The 17,136-nt window shown below is 38.2% G+C and overlaps 1 protein-coding gene across 1 annotated transcript in view; it reads left to right on the top strand.

Annotated features, from left to right (window-relative positions):
- erbb4 (erb-b2 receptor tyrosine kinase 4) overlaps positions 1-17,136 on the top strand; it is a 501,591-nt gene that overhangs the window by 223,881 nt on the left and 260,574 nt on the right. Inside the window, exon 2 of the mRNA XM_031892892.1 lies at positions 10,533-10,684. Coding sequence (XP_031748752.1) covers positions 10,533-10,684 — 152 coding nt within the window. The remainder of the gene's footprint in view (positions 1-10,532; positions 10,685-17,136) is intronic.

Below are 17,136 nucleotides of genomic sequence, written 5' to 3'. Positions count from 1 at the left end.
GTGAGTCTTGCCCTTTTTGGTTATGCTTGCTCATTATTTAATAGAATGTCGACTTGTGTCTTTTTAATATACAGGGGTTTTAGCAGCCATTTTTAATTTCCCTTGAGCATTTACAAAGTGCCTGGTTGCTAAATTGAGCGGCTGGAAAGCACCACAGAGGTAAACAAAGGAAACTTTAATATTAAGTCCAAGGAATCCTTACTGCTGATAAATGATGTACTGTAATTTGACTGCCCAATAATATTTTTGTAAGAGCCCAATTCTGTATTACACCTAAATTGCTTGTGTTTATCTCCAACTCTCTTGGGGGAAGAATATTTTCTTCCCTATCCTCACCTCCTGGTATAGCAGCTGGTGCATAATAGATGTGACTGTGCGCTGTCAAATTCAAAACGGTACATAGCGTTTTGCTGTCAATCTGTCCAAACTTCTTCCGCCATTTTCAAAGTGGCAGGAATTTCTCCAATTAGTTAAGCAATGCCTCCAAATTTAAGAAATGTGTTGCTGGAGAGCTCCAAAATTGGGCATATTGGCAAAAACAAGAAGAAAGAAAAATAATGTGGCGTAGCATACTTAAAAATACACACACTCACATTGGGTCAGTGAACAAAGTTTCAAAGACCCAAATTGTGTAAAGTAACACCATAGAATAACTACTTAAATGTGCCACACACTCATCAACTTAGGTAATAGGTAATTCTAGAACAGAAAACCCACTGTATTTTTCACCCCAACTGTGATATTCCAATGAATATTCCACTAAATATTTGGTTTAAGAATGCTTATCATTAAACTCTATATAGGTTGAGGGTGATTCAGCAGCAACTTTTCGTTCTTCATCAGGACATTTGGCCAGTGAACTGGGGTGGGGTGGGGAGGGCAGTAAATTTTGGTTGTATAGTGTAAGTGAAATTACTGGCCGGCATGTCGGTCTGAGTTATTTTAATCTTTTCTTGCAAAGTTTTCAATAACAGACATACAAACCCTTAGGAGATAACAAGAAGAAGTGGTATGTGCAAAAAATGTTTTAAAATCTTTAATAAAATAAATTAGATTGCTCTAACGAATGAATTGTTAAAGTTGTGCATATCACAAATAAGAGTTTTCCCACAGTTAGATTGCTAGTTAGGATTCGGTAAGGAAACTACAGGCAACTTGGAAAGTGAAGCACCGCATTTATTTTACCATCAGCAATTCATGTTATTGCTAGTGGGAAAGCATTCAGGGGAGATTTGTGGGTGATGAATCTCCCTGTGTGCCATCACCCTTAGGGGTAGAAATAGGAGATTAGAGCTCACCCACTTTCTATTCATTCCTATGGGATGTTTAGAAGTGCATTTATCATTGGGTGAAAGTTGGAGTTCACCATTTAATAAATACACTTCTATCCCACATAGGAATGAATAGAAAGTGGGTGGATTTTGCTCTGATGAGCTCTCACATTTTAATAAATCTGCCCTTAAGAGTCCAAAATCCTCTGGTGTTCCATGACTTGAAATTTGGCATAAATGTGTTCCATTCTCTGTTTAGTTGTGGAACAGTTTGCTGGATTAATCTCTTTTCTCAGTGCTGATTGTAGATTCATCTTTTTTTCCCAGTTGGTGTAACTCCTTATTTCCCTAGCTGAAAAACAGAAGGCCAACATCGCCTGCATTGGCTCAAGGCAACATCAAAAAATGATGTTTGCAATTAGTGCAAGTGCTAATGAGCTCGCGACAGCTCCTTTCTGCCAGTCAGCTGTGAGAGTATTGAATCCCTCAGCCCTGATCCAGGATAACTCTATTAAAGGTGGCTTTGCACCTTTCCTGCAAGCAAGCCAAATATTTTCCAATAAAAGCCTGACCCATTAAAGGATGCAAATGTTATGTAAATTATATGCATTCTTAAGGTGGCCATATATGGGCTGATAAAACCTTTAAACTTAAACTTAAAAAGTGTATTGGTCCATGTATGGGGCCATCTGATGGGTTTAACCAATTCCCAGATGCAGGCAATCCCATTAGCTTGCTGATGTGGTCGTAGCCCCAATGGCCTGCATCCTGTTGATGTGATCTTATCATCGGCCCTGGGAACAATCCTTTGCAATCTAATGCAATCCGATATCGCACATATTAAGGCAGGCATATTGGGGAAACATCTGCTCATTTACTAACCTCACCAAACAAGGGAATCTACCTCTAAAAGAGAAACTTATCCACAATCGATCACCTACGACCTGAAGGATAACTTTTTTGCCGCCTAGTCTTGGCCAGTTTAGGTAAGAGTTTCCATGATACATTTGCATGCGAAGTACAAAGCAGTCATATTCCCTTCATTATATGTTACATTACTGCCCCGGGGGTTGTAAATATAACGTTTCCCTTGAAAAAACACACCAGTAAGGTCCAGTTCAGCTAACCACTTGTGTTTACGGAAAGGTTATTTCTTTCAAAATGAAAGCGTACAGAACTGGCATCTCCTCGCTGCAAGGTGCATGTTCTGTGCGCACTTCCCTGCTGTTTTGCCTCCATCCACTTAAGCCTTTTAGGAAAACTCTTCTTGTTTTTCCATCTGACATTTGTCAATGGGGTCACTAATGCTTCTTTTGATTACCATCCTTGATGATGTCTGTACTTTTCCAACATAGCCTTTATTTGCCTTTATGTTCCCTTCTGGTATCCAGCTTTGATGCCCAGTACAACGGCAGGCTCTGCTTCTGAACAGACCGCTGTTTATTACCACCCCCTCTTGCTAAGACTACAGTCACAAATAAGGAACGGATGCATGCAGGAGACATGCGTGCGGGAATGCGGCCTGAACTAAAATAGCACCGTGGGTTCAATTTTTGGGAATGTGACAGCATTGCAATTTCCCTGTTGCATACAAGACTTCAGCTTTGTGTTCTTTAGCAAGCTCTCTGTCAGCGAAATGGAAAATGATAAAGCTAGGCGTCATGGTGGGATTCCTTTTTGAAACCTACAGTGGTTATTACTTTTCCTGTGTGTCATCAAATAGAATGCCCTGCCATAATATAATAGAGAATAAAAGACAGAGTGGGAATGAGTGATTATACAATAATTCCTAAGTAATTACCTTCGCTAGGGTCAGATAAAAAAGAAATCAATCTCCCATTGGGCCAATTTCTGTGTCACTGTAAAGGAAAATTAGCAGACAAAAAATTACCATAGTCCAAGCACAGGAGGGAGGGTAACTATGTACTTATGGTAATAATACATTGTCACTATGGATTTTAATACCTTTAAAGACACAGTTAACATAATTTCTAAAGCATGATAATATATAAATACTATTAAATACATATATATAATCTCACACCCTAAAGAAATTGTAAATCGAAATATGAATTTTTGCATAATAATAATCTAACCAATATTCCAGTGTAAATTGACTTCACATTTTGAATCATTTTAAAATGTATTTTATAAATATCATTTGTACCATTGACACAAGACCTCATTTGCAAACCTGAACGCTAAGTGCAAAGTGAAAAAGATCGGGCATATTTTTTGCACTTTGCATGCTGCATTTGGCTGTCTGCAAATGGCTGCTCTTACGCTTGCAGGGTTGGACTGGGCCAGTGGGACACCCGGAGATGATTTCTGCAACACTGTTTCAGTAGTCAGAACCAGTAGTGCTAGAGACAGATCTAGTTGTGGTGTACCCATAGGTCGTTATATCCCTGCATCCCTACTCACTTGCACTTTTACTAATTTTTCTCGTTTTCTTTGTGCTCCCACCTGCCACGCCCCTGCTTCCTCTCTGGGCACACCCCACTCCCACATCTCCCTTAATGATTGGCTGCTCTGGGGGAGATTTAAACAGCTGTAAATATCTCCCATCCAGTCCCCAATGCAGAAGCAGCCATCGGGCGGCATGCCACCCCTATATTTTTGCTGCCCTATGCCTGGCTATAATTGTAATATCATTTACATTGGCTGGAATTATGCAAAACTGTATCGTTGGGTTTACAATCCCTTTAATAAGATCAGAGCTACGCTCTTTTTTTTAGCGGTCTTGCAGCTGTAATTTTCTTGACATGAATGCGCAATTTGTTTACCCAGCTTCAGGTTTGTAATGAGCTGTAATATCAAAAGCAGATAAGGATTAATCTGTTTTAAGTAGTAGTCCCACAAGGTATTCCTGTCATTGGGAATGCATGGAATTGCATATTACAAAGGCATTTCCAGAATGTGTGTATCCTTGCACACAGTTAAACACTGAGCTGTCCTCCTTGTTGGATAGAAGTGTAATTAGAATATGGAGTGAGAATAAAAACCAGGCCTTTGAGATAATTCCCATGCTTAGTTGAGTTTTTATCTTAATAAGCAAAATAAAGGCAAAGTGCAATAAGGCATAACCATGGATTAAAAGACCCAGGGGCTTTTTATTATAGAAGCAAAGCCTCATTAAAATTTTTAAGAAAGTCTCTAAAATTTCCACCCAACCTGTAGTGTAACCATCAGACACTATACGCACCTGGTTGTTTTTGATAAACACAATGGGTACCTATTGTATCCCCAGTACCAGGAATTATTATACAGGCATGGGATCCTTTATCCAGAAACCTATTATCCAAGAAGCTCTGAATTACAGGAAGGTCATCTCCCATTGAATTTTTAGAAATGATTCCCTTTTCTCTGTAATAATAAAACAATACCTGTACTTGATCCAAACTAAGATATAATTACCCCTTATTGGGGGCAGAACAGCCCTATTAGGTTTATGTAATGGTTAAATAATTCCCTTTTCTCTGTAATAATAAAACAGTACCTGTACTTGATCCCAACTAAGATATAATTACCCCTTATTGGGGCAGAACAGTCCTATTGGGTTTATTGGATGTTCAATTAGTAGACTTTTTAGACTTAAGGTACAAAGATCCAAATTACGGAAAGACCCCTTATCTGGAACACAGGTCCCAAGCATTCTGGATAACAGGTCCCATATTTAAGTAACATTTAGTGGGATGCCTAGGATTTGCATTTAAATGACATGCTTGTTTGGCCAACCATGACTGAATTCAGTATAGTGGCCCATACATTTCTTGGTCTCTTCTGAGCATGTATGTTGTTTGCTGACTGTGAGGATTGACATTTTAGAGAGATACAGCAAAGTTTACCAGCTATAAAATATACAGATATAGGATTTGTTTTCTGGAAACCATAATCCAGAAAGCTCAGAATTACAGGAAGGCCATTTCCCATAGACTCTTTTTCTCTGTAGTAATAAGATAGTACCTTGTATTTGATCTAGGGATGCATCAAACCTACTTTTTTGGGTTCGGCTGAAACCATCCTGATGCGAATACTGAACCAAATCTGAAACCTCATTAGCATATGCTAATTAGGATCATGAAGGGTTAAAAAAAATCCCCCCTAACATGAAACCCTTCTGGATTATAATTAGCATATGCAAATTTATGCTAATTAGGATTTGGATGCGGTTCGGCCAGGACCATGGATTCAGCCCAAACCAAACCCTTCCAAAAAATCTGAATTCGGCCAAGCTGAATCCTGGCCGAATACCGAACTGAATCCTGGATTTGGTGCATCCCTAATTTGATCCCAACTAAGATATAATGAATTCATATTGGTGGCAAATAGTGATGAGCAAAATTTTTCGGCGGGCATGGATTCGCTGCGAATTTCCACATTTTTCCATTGGATGATTTTTTGCAAAATGACCACAAAATTTTGCCATGGCAATAAATCACGGTGCGCCAAAAAAGAGCGAGTATCAAGAAAAAAAAAAAAGTTGCGCACATAAAAAAAGTCATGTGTTTTGCAATTTTTTTGCCATTTTGCACATTTTTTCACAGTTTTGCAAATTTTTTGGCAAAGTGAAATGGGACAGAGTCGCTCATCACTAGTGGCAAAACATTTCTATTGGGTTTATTTTTATGTTTAAATGATTTTTTTAGTGGACAAAGTATGGAGATTCAAATTATGGATCCCCTATCCGGAATACCCCAGGTCCCAAGCATTGGATAACGGGTACCTTACCTGTACCACATTAATAGTCAGCTAGACTTGATTTGGAACCTTGTATGGAAGGCAGAAATATATGTCTTAAAGATATATTAGGGATCAGCGACCTCTTTGTATCTCTATGATAACTGTGTGTAATGAGTCTCTAGTGGAATTTTCTTGGTCTGTACATTAAAATGACCAAAACTGTTGCATGATGTGATGAGAAGAGAGTAGACCCAAACCAAAGTCTTGCAGTGGAGCTTTCCAATATTGTATGAAGTTTTATGGGACTGACTGGAATCCAAATGGAAACTTTTCCTTGATGGGATATGTTTAAACACTGAATCTTTAGGATGTTGCTGACAGTGCTTTAAAAAGGGCTTTCTAAAAGGCCATTTAACCTGAGATCAATCTCTGTTTTTATTGTTGTATTCCAAAAATCATAGATGTGTTGTTAAAAGTAAATCCCTTTACAGTGGTACATTTGTGAGGTTTCATAATAATGTCATGAAATTTAACTGCATATAGGATGTCGCCTCACAAACTGCTTTGTTAAGAGCATAATACATAACTTGAGTTAAAGGAGTGAAAGCATTTGCACATATTTAAAGAAATACTTTAGCTCCTAGAAGAAGAACATGGTTTAGGTTTAGACATAATTTAATGTGCTTGTGACAGCTGCCTTGTGTTAGAGTTCTGGCCCTCTGTAGGTCATGTGGATATTAATAATCTTGATTGCCTGTATGTGGAATAACATGAATTTAATGCTAACAAAGAGGATGATGGCTATAAGCACTGTAGGCCTTTTCAAGGTGTGAGCAGGGGGCTGGTTGCTTATTCTGCTTGCGTGCCATATTGATGCCCATGGCAGATCACATGCTGGTGCCCCCTCTCCCCTTACAAACACAAGTTTGGGTATACGGGAAGACCTCAAGGAAGAACAGCTGATGGCACAGATGGCAGATCACTTCATTGGCAATGTATAAGGTGTGCAAATCTATTCCCTTAATTACTTGTCAAGTCCATTCTAATAAGAGTGTTAAGCAACCTGAAAGCATGAACAACAAAAAAAAAGCAACAGAGAAAGGAATTATATGCAACATGAGTGGCATAGCAGGTTTAACAATCTAAAAGTAGATTTACTAACACAAAATTTGTATCGAAACGACCCATATTGAGACCATTGGGTCATTGAGCAAAATTTTACATAACAACCTCTTTAGCAACCCTGAACCATGGACGTCTTCAATTACCACTATTTTCTTCATCACACTACATTCTTGCACCTATGCCTTTCATCTCCTGCTTGTGGAATTATAGACTGTGACCCCTTCATACAGCAGTTTTTTCTTCAATCACAAATGACATTATTTGTGCCTATAGTTCTCCATAGGTCCCTGCTGTGGTTTTTAAGGTTGTACTGTAGTTTGGCACCATTTCCTAATAAAAGTGCAATAATAGATTATTCTTATAAGACTCATACTACAATGGCAAATTCTCAGTAACCAACCGTGGAAACACTAGACCAAAATGTACTTGTCTATGTTTTGAAATCATTTTTGTGCATGTAATGTTCTCTCCACAGGACCCAAATCAGTTTTTGAAAGCTATATTTGTGCACCGTAAGGTATGCTGCGACAACTTTATCTAAAAGGACATGTTTAAGGATGTGGCTAAAAAGAATTAGGTGCTTGAGGTCCTCTGTCTCAATCAATATTTAACGTCTAACATACTAAGGATTTTTTATGGAAATACTAAGGTAGAAATACTGGGCCAATTTTTTATTTTAATGGAGACATATTGTGTAAAAAACAATAATATATTGATATATTGAAAATGTCTCATAAAACCCTGCTAGTCCTGCCCTCCTGTTGCAATTCTTGCTGGCTCCTTCCCCAGGCTGTGCAGGGAAGAGGTCCCACATTGCTCCGTATGGGAGCAAAATTTGAAAATTTGCCTGTGGCAGGGCGGCATGTTTGTGCCGCCCTAGGCCCGGGCCTTTGTGGCGTCGTCACAGATCCGGGCCTGCAGGGGAACCTGAGGCACTCAGCACACTTCACTATAGGGTAGGAACCAGAAACTAGGCTGACCTGATAGGGAACAGAAGCTGGTCTTTGCTTTTGTCTTTGCTTGTGTGACTGCAGAACTGTGATTTAATATCCACCTCCTACTGTCTCCTTTAATATTTCACTTTTTGAGAGTGGGTGCAGAAGATTGGGAAGGAAGTAATCTGGGTCAAGTGACAGCCGTTTTGAGGAGGAGGACAGGGAAAGTGACAGTTCACTCAAGCACCCATGTTATAGCATAGATAATGTTAATCAAAACTATTTGCATCATGTTTATAATTTTATATAACCCACTTGTGTAGGAGGCACTGTATGGCATGCAGACAGGCATACATTTCTGTTTATACAGACAGTAGCGATTATACATAAATGTAGTAAAAAGTAAAAACATGTTGCTATATTTTGTCTACTTTTGCAAGGCAACCTCCTACTGTTAGCATTTTATTACTGTTTTGGATACTATAACCAATACAATTGTATATATATATAGTATACACATTTCTTTTAGCAGTAGTAGAAAGATGTATGTTTTTATGGTACTAAAGGATTCACATTATTGGCCTTATTATTATTTATTTTTTCCTACAAAACGTTAATAGACTCTTATGCAATAATAAAAAAGTTAATCACTTTGACCTTTTAGGTGGGACTCAGAAAATAAACCCTGTGGCTGCAGTATGCATTGAAGTGACTGAGTTTTCCCTTGGGAAAGGATTAGGAATAACATTAACCTGGTGCTGTACTACGTTTGCCAGTATTTGTCTGGGTCAGTGGAACAGTTTCTTCACTCACAATAAGAGAGGGGATTAACAAAAGCAGCGCTATCTCGGTAGCTTGAGATAAATCTGTGATAATGCTGATAGAAAGTGACACTTAATGCAGATATAAAATGTGATGGATTTCAGAAAAGTAACCAAATAAGTGTATTAACATTGTTGCATTTTGGAGCTATGTAATAAACATTAAACTTGTTTGATTATTCACCAATCAGCAGTTTTTTACCCATCTAGGGCATAGATAATAATAAAAGTAGATCTCTGATTGGCCTTTAGGGATTACTGGGCTTACTGGGCTACTTACTGGACAAACATTTCCATTGTTACACCATCTAATACAAATGTTGCCAGTAGTATTAGGAGAGGCCAAATATCCCTATTAACCCTGTGACTAGTAGCTTTTGTTTTGGAGGAAATTGTATATTGATTTACTACAACATGGTTAAGACACTGGTTGCAAATGCTGATTAGATAAGGATTCTGGCAGCTATAACTAGAGTGGTAACTGGAGCTGAGGTTTAGTACGAAACTATGCCTTTTTTTTTTAAACACACATATATTGTATTTGTTGAACAAGAAAATATTGTGAACAAGCTGACAATTGCTCCATGTGTGGGTCCAGCAAACAATTACTTTAACAATTCTGAATTTCTAAATAAAATTGGCTGATGACCATTATTTTGAATTTCGGTAGATTACCTAGCAAGGCCAAAGCTGACAGCTCAGCAATAGGATTGACCAGAATAAAAAGATAAGGAATAAAAAGTAACAATAATAAAATTGTAAGCTCACAGAGCAATAGCTTTTTAGTTGCCAGGGTCAGTGACCCCCATTTGAAAGCCGGAAAGATGTAGAAGAGGAAGGCAAAGAGTTCAAAAACTATAGAAAATAAATAATGAAGACCACATGCAAAATAGCTAGGAATATGACATTCTATAACTTATTAAAAGTTAGCTTAAAGCTGAACCAACCCTTTAAGTAAAAGGTAAACTTTGAAGAGTTGACACTGGGTGCTAATTTGTATATTAAGACCAGAACTGGACTAATTCAGATATTTATTGGACTGTGAGGAAATTCTGTTTATCTGAGGCCTGGCCACCAGTGACATCTAATTGTAGAGCCAAAGGTTTGGATCAGCTTATTTGTCACATCACATGAGCGGCTTAATCTAGTAAAGATCTGCTCTCCTGGCAACCTGGCCAAGAGGTGGATCATTTAATATTCCTGTTTGTCCAGCTTAAGGCTGTATGTAGCAACTGGGATACAAAAAAAGTAAGATGTAAGGCAGGCAGTCTGAATGTGATGGTTTTATCATGCAGCTGCCATGTAAATGCTAGTTCTGTCTAGCGATTAGTCTTGGCCATATGTTTGGTAAACAGCACTTTCCAGGATATTAATGTTTGGTTGGGGCTCTTTGGCCATCATCTGAACCATCTGAACTTTTGTACTTTTTAGCTGCTCAGTAACTAAAAATAATTTGTCAAATGTAGAGATGTTGGCTAACAGTCCCTGCTAAAGTGAATTAGAAAAGAACCATTTCTTGTTTTTCCAAGATTATTGTCTAGGAGATGAAGTCCATAATATTATTACTAATATTACATTCACATCCTTTAACATGTCTGTCTTATTAGTTGTACAGAGCACTTCTGAATGTAAGTCTGATGAAAGACTTGATTGGTTTGAATATCTGTTCTCATTTCCCCCTTTATTCTCTATTGCAGTGTGTGCCGGCACAGAAAACAAACTGAGCTCTTTGTCAGACCTGGAGCAGCAGTACAAAGCTTTACGAAAGTATTACGAGAACTGTGAAGTGGTGATGGGAAACTTGGAGATCACTAGTATCGAACCTGGACGCAATCTCAGCTTTCTCCGGGTAACAAATTCCTTTTCATTTTACATTCTGTATGTTTTCTGTAGGCCTGTGGTGGCCTTATATGTAGACATCACATATATGAAAAGGGCTACACAGCATCCAGAACTTCAACAGTACATATAGATATATTCATAAAGATTGTCTGGTTACCAAACCCAGAGTTTAGCACTAAACACAGCAACACTAATATGTAAGAATGCACAAAATCAGAGTTTCCCCTCTGTTGATTTTTATAGTATATTGTCCAGAAACTGTCTACAATTCGAGATCTGGTGATAGAATTGAGCTTCTAATCCCTAAGTCCTTTCTGAAAGGCAGTGTTATGATCCGTGGACACACATCTAATGTGACGATACGAGTTTTGCAGATTTTAGAAGAGGAAAACAGAGATAGGTTCCCTGCTTGTCATCGGTTGACATGAGCCATTTGCTGCTGAACCCTGGCTCTGGGGAACAAAGGAAACTGAGGGAGATATTGTCAAGTCAAATGACATGTGAGCTACACTTCACTGAGGCTGCTTTATCCATGCCACCTAAGTTGTTTCCCTTTGGCTAAAGAAAACCAGTGTGGGAGAAATACTAGAAATGCTCAATGAGGGGCTGATACACAAAAGGGTAGTCAATGATGTGCTAATAATCCGGCAGGTTCACTGTCTTCCATAAGCAGCAAATGTAGCAAAACAGCCTTTTCATTGCAATCTCTGTCTAATTAAGGATGAAATGAAACTACAAAACTCATTACACATATCATTTAAGCCGAGTCTAAATCGCTTCTGCCTTTCCCAGAGGTAAAAGGTAGTAACGTCACTGTGGCTCGTGAAGAGTGTTTAAACCTAATAAATCCATTTCTCATTGTAATGTGTCAGCCGCGAGAGAGAATCTATTTTTGCTTAATGCTTTTAAGCGAATCATTTGCTAACATAGCATATGGGCATTTGTTATGTATTTAATATTCCACTGCATGTTATAGATATCCTCTGTACGGCAAAAGGTTAACTTGATCCTGGGTAAGGTTCTAATTTATAAACATATGAGGCACTTACATAAACAAGCACATGTTTGCTCAGATATGTATGATAACCTTATGGAACGTGCTCATAATCCTGGCACTGCCCCAAGATGTCTGCATTCTTGAAACAGCTGCTCATGGCTGGTGCTTTCTTCGATTCCATGCTGCTGACATCAGTTCAATTACTTTTTGATTATATCTATGTCTGGGTTCTGTTATCTTGACATCCAGTGAAGCCTTTCTCCCCCTTGAAACCAAGTGCAATAGAAAGTACTTAACTACCTGAGTGTGTATAGTAGTAAGGTGGTAGCCTCTACTTTACATTATTATGTGATGAACAAACAATATAGATCTGAAGTGATTGTATTAATCATTATTATATTGTATCTCCTCATAACGGGAGATTCTCCTTGGGTGAGAATATCATGTAGAACATGCTCTATTGTTGCTTTACAAAAATAGTATCTCTGCCATCACTGTTATCCCTCTTTGTGATGAAAACCAATGTTTTGCACTTTGTGCCATGCACTGCTATTAGCAAATGAGCCTTTAGTATGCTTCAACTCCTATGGATTGCCTGGAAGTGTATGAAGGCACATTATCTTTGAAATTTTGTTTGCTACACCTAAAACAGGTCAATGAATAATCTATGGGATAGTGTATGGAAAAGAAAGAATGAGAGCTATATTTTATATATAGTTTGTGCTCTCGCTATACAGGCTATGAGGGAATATACTGGTGTTGGAGCCCATATGTGTATATTTAAACTTAGAAAAAAATAATTCTTAAACTATATCTAAATTATAATTGAGCATGGTTAAACCTGCCTCCAGATAACCTTTTAAAGGACCACATGCAGTTAAGAAACAATATACAGGTATGGGATCCCTTATCCGGAAACCCGATATCCAGAAAGTTCCGAATTACGGAAAGGCCATCTCCCATAGACTCCATTATAAGCAAATAATTCTAATTTTAAAAAATGATCTCCTTTTTCTCTGTAATAATAAAACAGTACCTTGTACTTGATCCCAACTAAGATATAATTAATCCTTATTGGAGGCAAAAAAGCCTATTGGGTTTATTCAATATTTAAATAATTTTCAGCAGACTTAAGTTATGGAGGTCCAAATTACGGAAAGATCCCTTATCTGGAAAACCCCAGGTCCCGAGCATTCTGGATAACAGGTCCCATACCTGTATATGCAGGTAGGCTAATGCCAAACAGAGCTTATTCATGGCCTGAAGATAAACATAAGTTAAGAAACAGCTCCTATGCTGGCATCAGCCTTTCTCTGTGTCTGCACCCGAAGCCATACTCATGTGTTTCTGTGCCAAAATCTGCTCTGCAAGCATAGGGGCTGATTCTCAGCCTGCATTAGCCAAAATATAAAAGTGTTGCACAATTTATAAGGGAACCAAATGCTGGGATTTGGCTTAATTCTCAATCCAAATCCTGTATTCGGTGTGTCCCTAAGATGCTAATTGCTGGTCAGAAAGTTTTGAGTTTGTTATATTTGCTGTGATAGAAGCACTGTATATTCTCAATTTGTAGATAAGATATACAACAGATATTGTTAAAAGGATATTGTTAATGGTTTTACTAGTATAAAATGTCATCCCAATAACGATACTTATATACGCTGTGATTCATACAAATACTCTTTGTTTGCGAGTGAATGTTGTACAAGATATCCCAAACATTGCCTAATGACTTCTCAGAAATAATGAGCAGTAAGAATAAGCCACAGATTCCACAGATATTTTAGTAATTAAATGCTGAAAATTCTTTTCATGTTCCCTTGCCATGAAATAAGTTTATTTGTTGCCACTTGGTGCTATATTCACAGCTCTGGCATGGCATTTCTGTCTTAAGGAAAAAAGACTATTCTTGGGTTTTTCAAAGCTCAGGTCTTTAGGGGGATTCTAAGGCAATGGCGTGATGTGTTTTCTAAACAGCTAAACTGCTGACACTGATTGCAGATATGAAAATGCAGAATATACAAAGATGGGGATTTTTTTTTCTTCTGTTCCTCTGTGGGATGGAGAGGCCTTGGGGGGAGAATAGTGAATATGCAACATGCAGCAGTTTCAATAGTAAAATTGATATTAGCAAACTGCACTGAAATGTGGGAGTCAGATTGGGCAAAGTATCCAAAACTGCAGAAATCAAAATGCTGAGAATTGTGACAAAATGCTTTCTTTTATTTTCAATGGAAACTGCATGGCTTATGCAAAAGAACATGGCAGTAAAATATGCTACACAGCCAAAATGATGTGGTTGCCCCCAATTTAAGTCACACCCATCATTGCCAACACAGGTGCCACTACAAAATACAATGACCCTATTGACAATTCAATGCTTCTTACTTTGCGGCAATAGTTTGTGGAAGGTTCTTTCCTGTTTTAGCATCCAAAGCCCCTATTTCGATAAAGAAATGAAAATGTAAGTAGCAGAACTTGACTGACCTGCACAATGCCCTGCCCTTAACCCAATATAACATCTGTGAGGTGAATTGGAATGCTGACTGCAAGCCAGGCCTGCTCACCTAACAAAAGTGCTTAACATGCAAAGGAAAAGATTCCTGGTAGAGTAGAGGCTAATATAGCAGCAAAGAGAGGAGTAAATTGTTGTACAGGCGGGTATCCAAGTTTGGTAGTATAGTGTACTTCAAAATATCAGAATCAAATATATGGCCCTAAAATTCCTTGATGTTTATCTCCCTCTCTTTATCTGTACACTCTGCTAAATATACCAAAACCAATATTTGTATAATAAACAGGCTAACTGCTTTGTGTTCTCCATTATCTGTAATCTTAAATGCAAGCTGGAGATGTAGGACTATCTTTTCACATTGCAGTGAAACTTGTCTACTGACCAGTATTTGATGCCAGATTATACAGAAATGACAATGAAATAATAAGAAATGAGCGGATTTCTGGACATGGTTAGAGGTTGCCAAAATCTTTTGGATGGTCACATCCAGCTTGTGGATACCCACCTTTATATTATTCCTGAATATTACTCAGATTCATCCTCTTCTCTTTGGTTATGTCACGCATGCTGTTGAACAGCTGAAGACTTTTAGCACTTCAAGCCATACCACAGGAAATAAAGGTTATTAAATCATGTGAAGAATATGAGATGCTTCGGTCCAGTTTGAAAGACTTTACTGACCAGCAACTTGCATTTATTTGAAGTCTACCTAATTTCTCATATTACTGTATGTGGTAAAGTAACAGTGAATGGTAAAGTGGATGAGTACAAACAGGATTCCTATTTGCGTTGCATGGCATTGTCCATGGAGTTTAGTCCCCACTCATAAACAGGACAGGTTCTTTGTTTACCATCTTTAGAATTAAAGCAGCATTCACCCTGAATTTCATGCCTGTATGAAGCCAATTCATTGTACTTGGGATATTACATGATACAAATTAAAGGAGGGAGCTGCAACAATATCTGTACCATTTTCTGTGGAGGGACTAACTGATTACACATATTTAATATGACATTTAATATGACATTGACTATATACATAGAATCCTGCCTAACATTTTCAAAGCCCATCTCACCTTTTCAGAAGAATTTATTATTAAGCCTTGAGTGTGTACGGAGGATTTCATCTTGGAAGTGTATTCACTTTGTTGGCAAATGTAGTCATGCCTGGAATACTGAAATACTTATAATATGAGAGATCTAAGAACATCCAGTAGATTGTTTAGTTAAGGGATTGCATTATGCTCATTAAATAATTCCCTTCAAATTAATCTTGTCCACAATATTACATAGAACGGTACCATTTTCTTGTACTTAGAGATCCTATTTATACAGTTGCATACAAATACTGTAGTTTTGTTTGCAGTTCATTTAATTCTCTTTCTTATGACATGCACTTGTGATCTTTATGATTCCATATCTGCATATGTAATAAAAGGCACTAGGTTTACCCAGTAGCAGTAACACAAAGCAACCAATAAGATGTTTGCTTTTAAACAGGTGACAAGAAAATTCTACCTGCTGAATGGTTGCTATATGTTACCGCTTCTGGGAAAACTTAGTGCCTTTATTACATAACAACGAAAAGCCCAAATTTTGTCAAATGCATTGAAGGTCAATGTGCTTTTTTTATTTCTCTGTACCAAATGCATTTTTTTCTCATGCCACATGTATTGGAGTTAATGGTCAGTTTTTCTTGCATTTTCTTCTGTTGAAAAAAAAACCACATAGTGTCTTGCAATACTGTATGTACTGGCAGTGTAGAACATGGTTAGGAAATTTTCACTTTGTTTCTCACTAATAAACTGTATTTATGTATTGACATCCCGTACAGTGCTTAACTGATGGGATATCCTGCTGCTCAGTAACTGTTCCGCTGAATCTTCCAGAGCATTAAAGTTTCCTTAAAAGCTTTTCGAACTCTGAACTTTGAATAGTGAAGAACAGAAAAGAAGATAAGTGTAGCATTCTGGAACAGTAAATTCCTCATACTTACTGGACTTCAATCTGAGACTTTTTTGGTGTGCTGATGGCATTGGAGTGGCTTCACAAGGTGAAGAAAAACAAGACCTTGGCTGGCAGTGCAAACTCTATTTCTAACACTGATCACATAAAGTCTGAAAACAAGGGGTAGGTTACCGGGGGAATATTAAAGACTCATTTTGAGAGACACGATTTAGCTCAGTTTAACCCAAAGAACCCATCGCTGCCATCTGTTGACTTGATCTAACACAGCACTTTTGCTATGGCTGCGGAATGGAAATGAATACTTGTTTCAAAATGATCATACGCTGCTTCCAGCAAACATTCTTCCCAGTTTTTCCACAGCCCTCAGCTATAAGGCTTTCAATTTGCAGCTGGAAAAAGAAATGTGTTGCCTTTTCATTATGCCAGAACGAGAAACTCTCTTCAATAGTCCACTTTCACTTATTAAAATGTAATTATCGTAGTAGGCAGGTCAAATGGCAGCTCAGACAAAGATAAATGGCAAGTTTCTACAACGAACAGGGGCTGGCAGCAGGACGGTGTAAATAATATACGGAGAAACTTGGAAATGTATAAAGGGAATGAACAAAGCTATTGCGTTGCTTGATGTCTTACTGATATCTAGGATGTCTCTTATGCAAACAGTACTACTGACCCTATTCACTGTGCTGGTCCCTGCTGGCATGGAAGGGGTTGATTCCATCAGGAGGCGGATGATGATGCCATCCTTTTGTGCACACAGGTGGTTCTCTGCTCTGATGGATGAGCTGAATTTAAAGTGATTAGAGCCTTACAAGCAAAGCGAACTTGGAACAAAGGTACCAGTCAGAGCCCGTCAGCAGGACTAGTGATTAATTGCCCTATTGTGTTCAGCATTCCAAGGCTGCCCTTGTAACTTGGAGATTAGGGTGAGTGGCCGGAGCTGGATGGAGCTGAAGGGCTTATTGCTTTTGTTCCACTG

The sequence above is a fragment of the Xenopus tropicalis genome, chromosome 9 (genome assembly GCF_000004195.4).
Source record: "Xenopus tropicalis strain Nigerian chromosome 9, UCB_Xtro_10.0, whole genome shotgun sequence".
Classification (NCBI taxonomy): domain Eukaryota; kingdom Metazoa; phylum Chordata; class Amphibia; order Anura; family Pipidae; genus Xenopus; species Xenopus tropicalis.
Note: the sequence above shows the minus strand (reverse complement) of the source record. Positions and strands in the feature narration are given on the sequence as shown.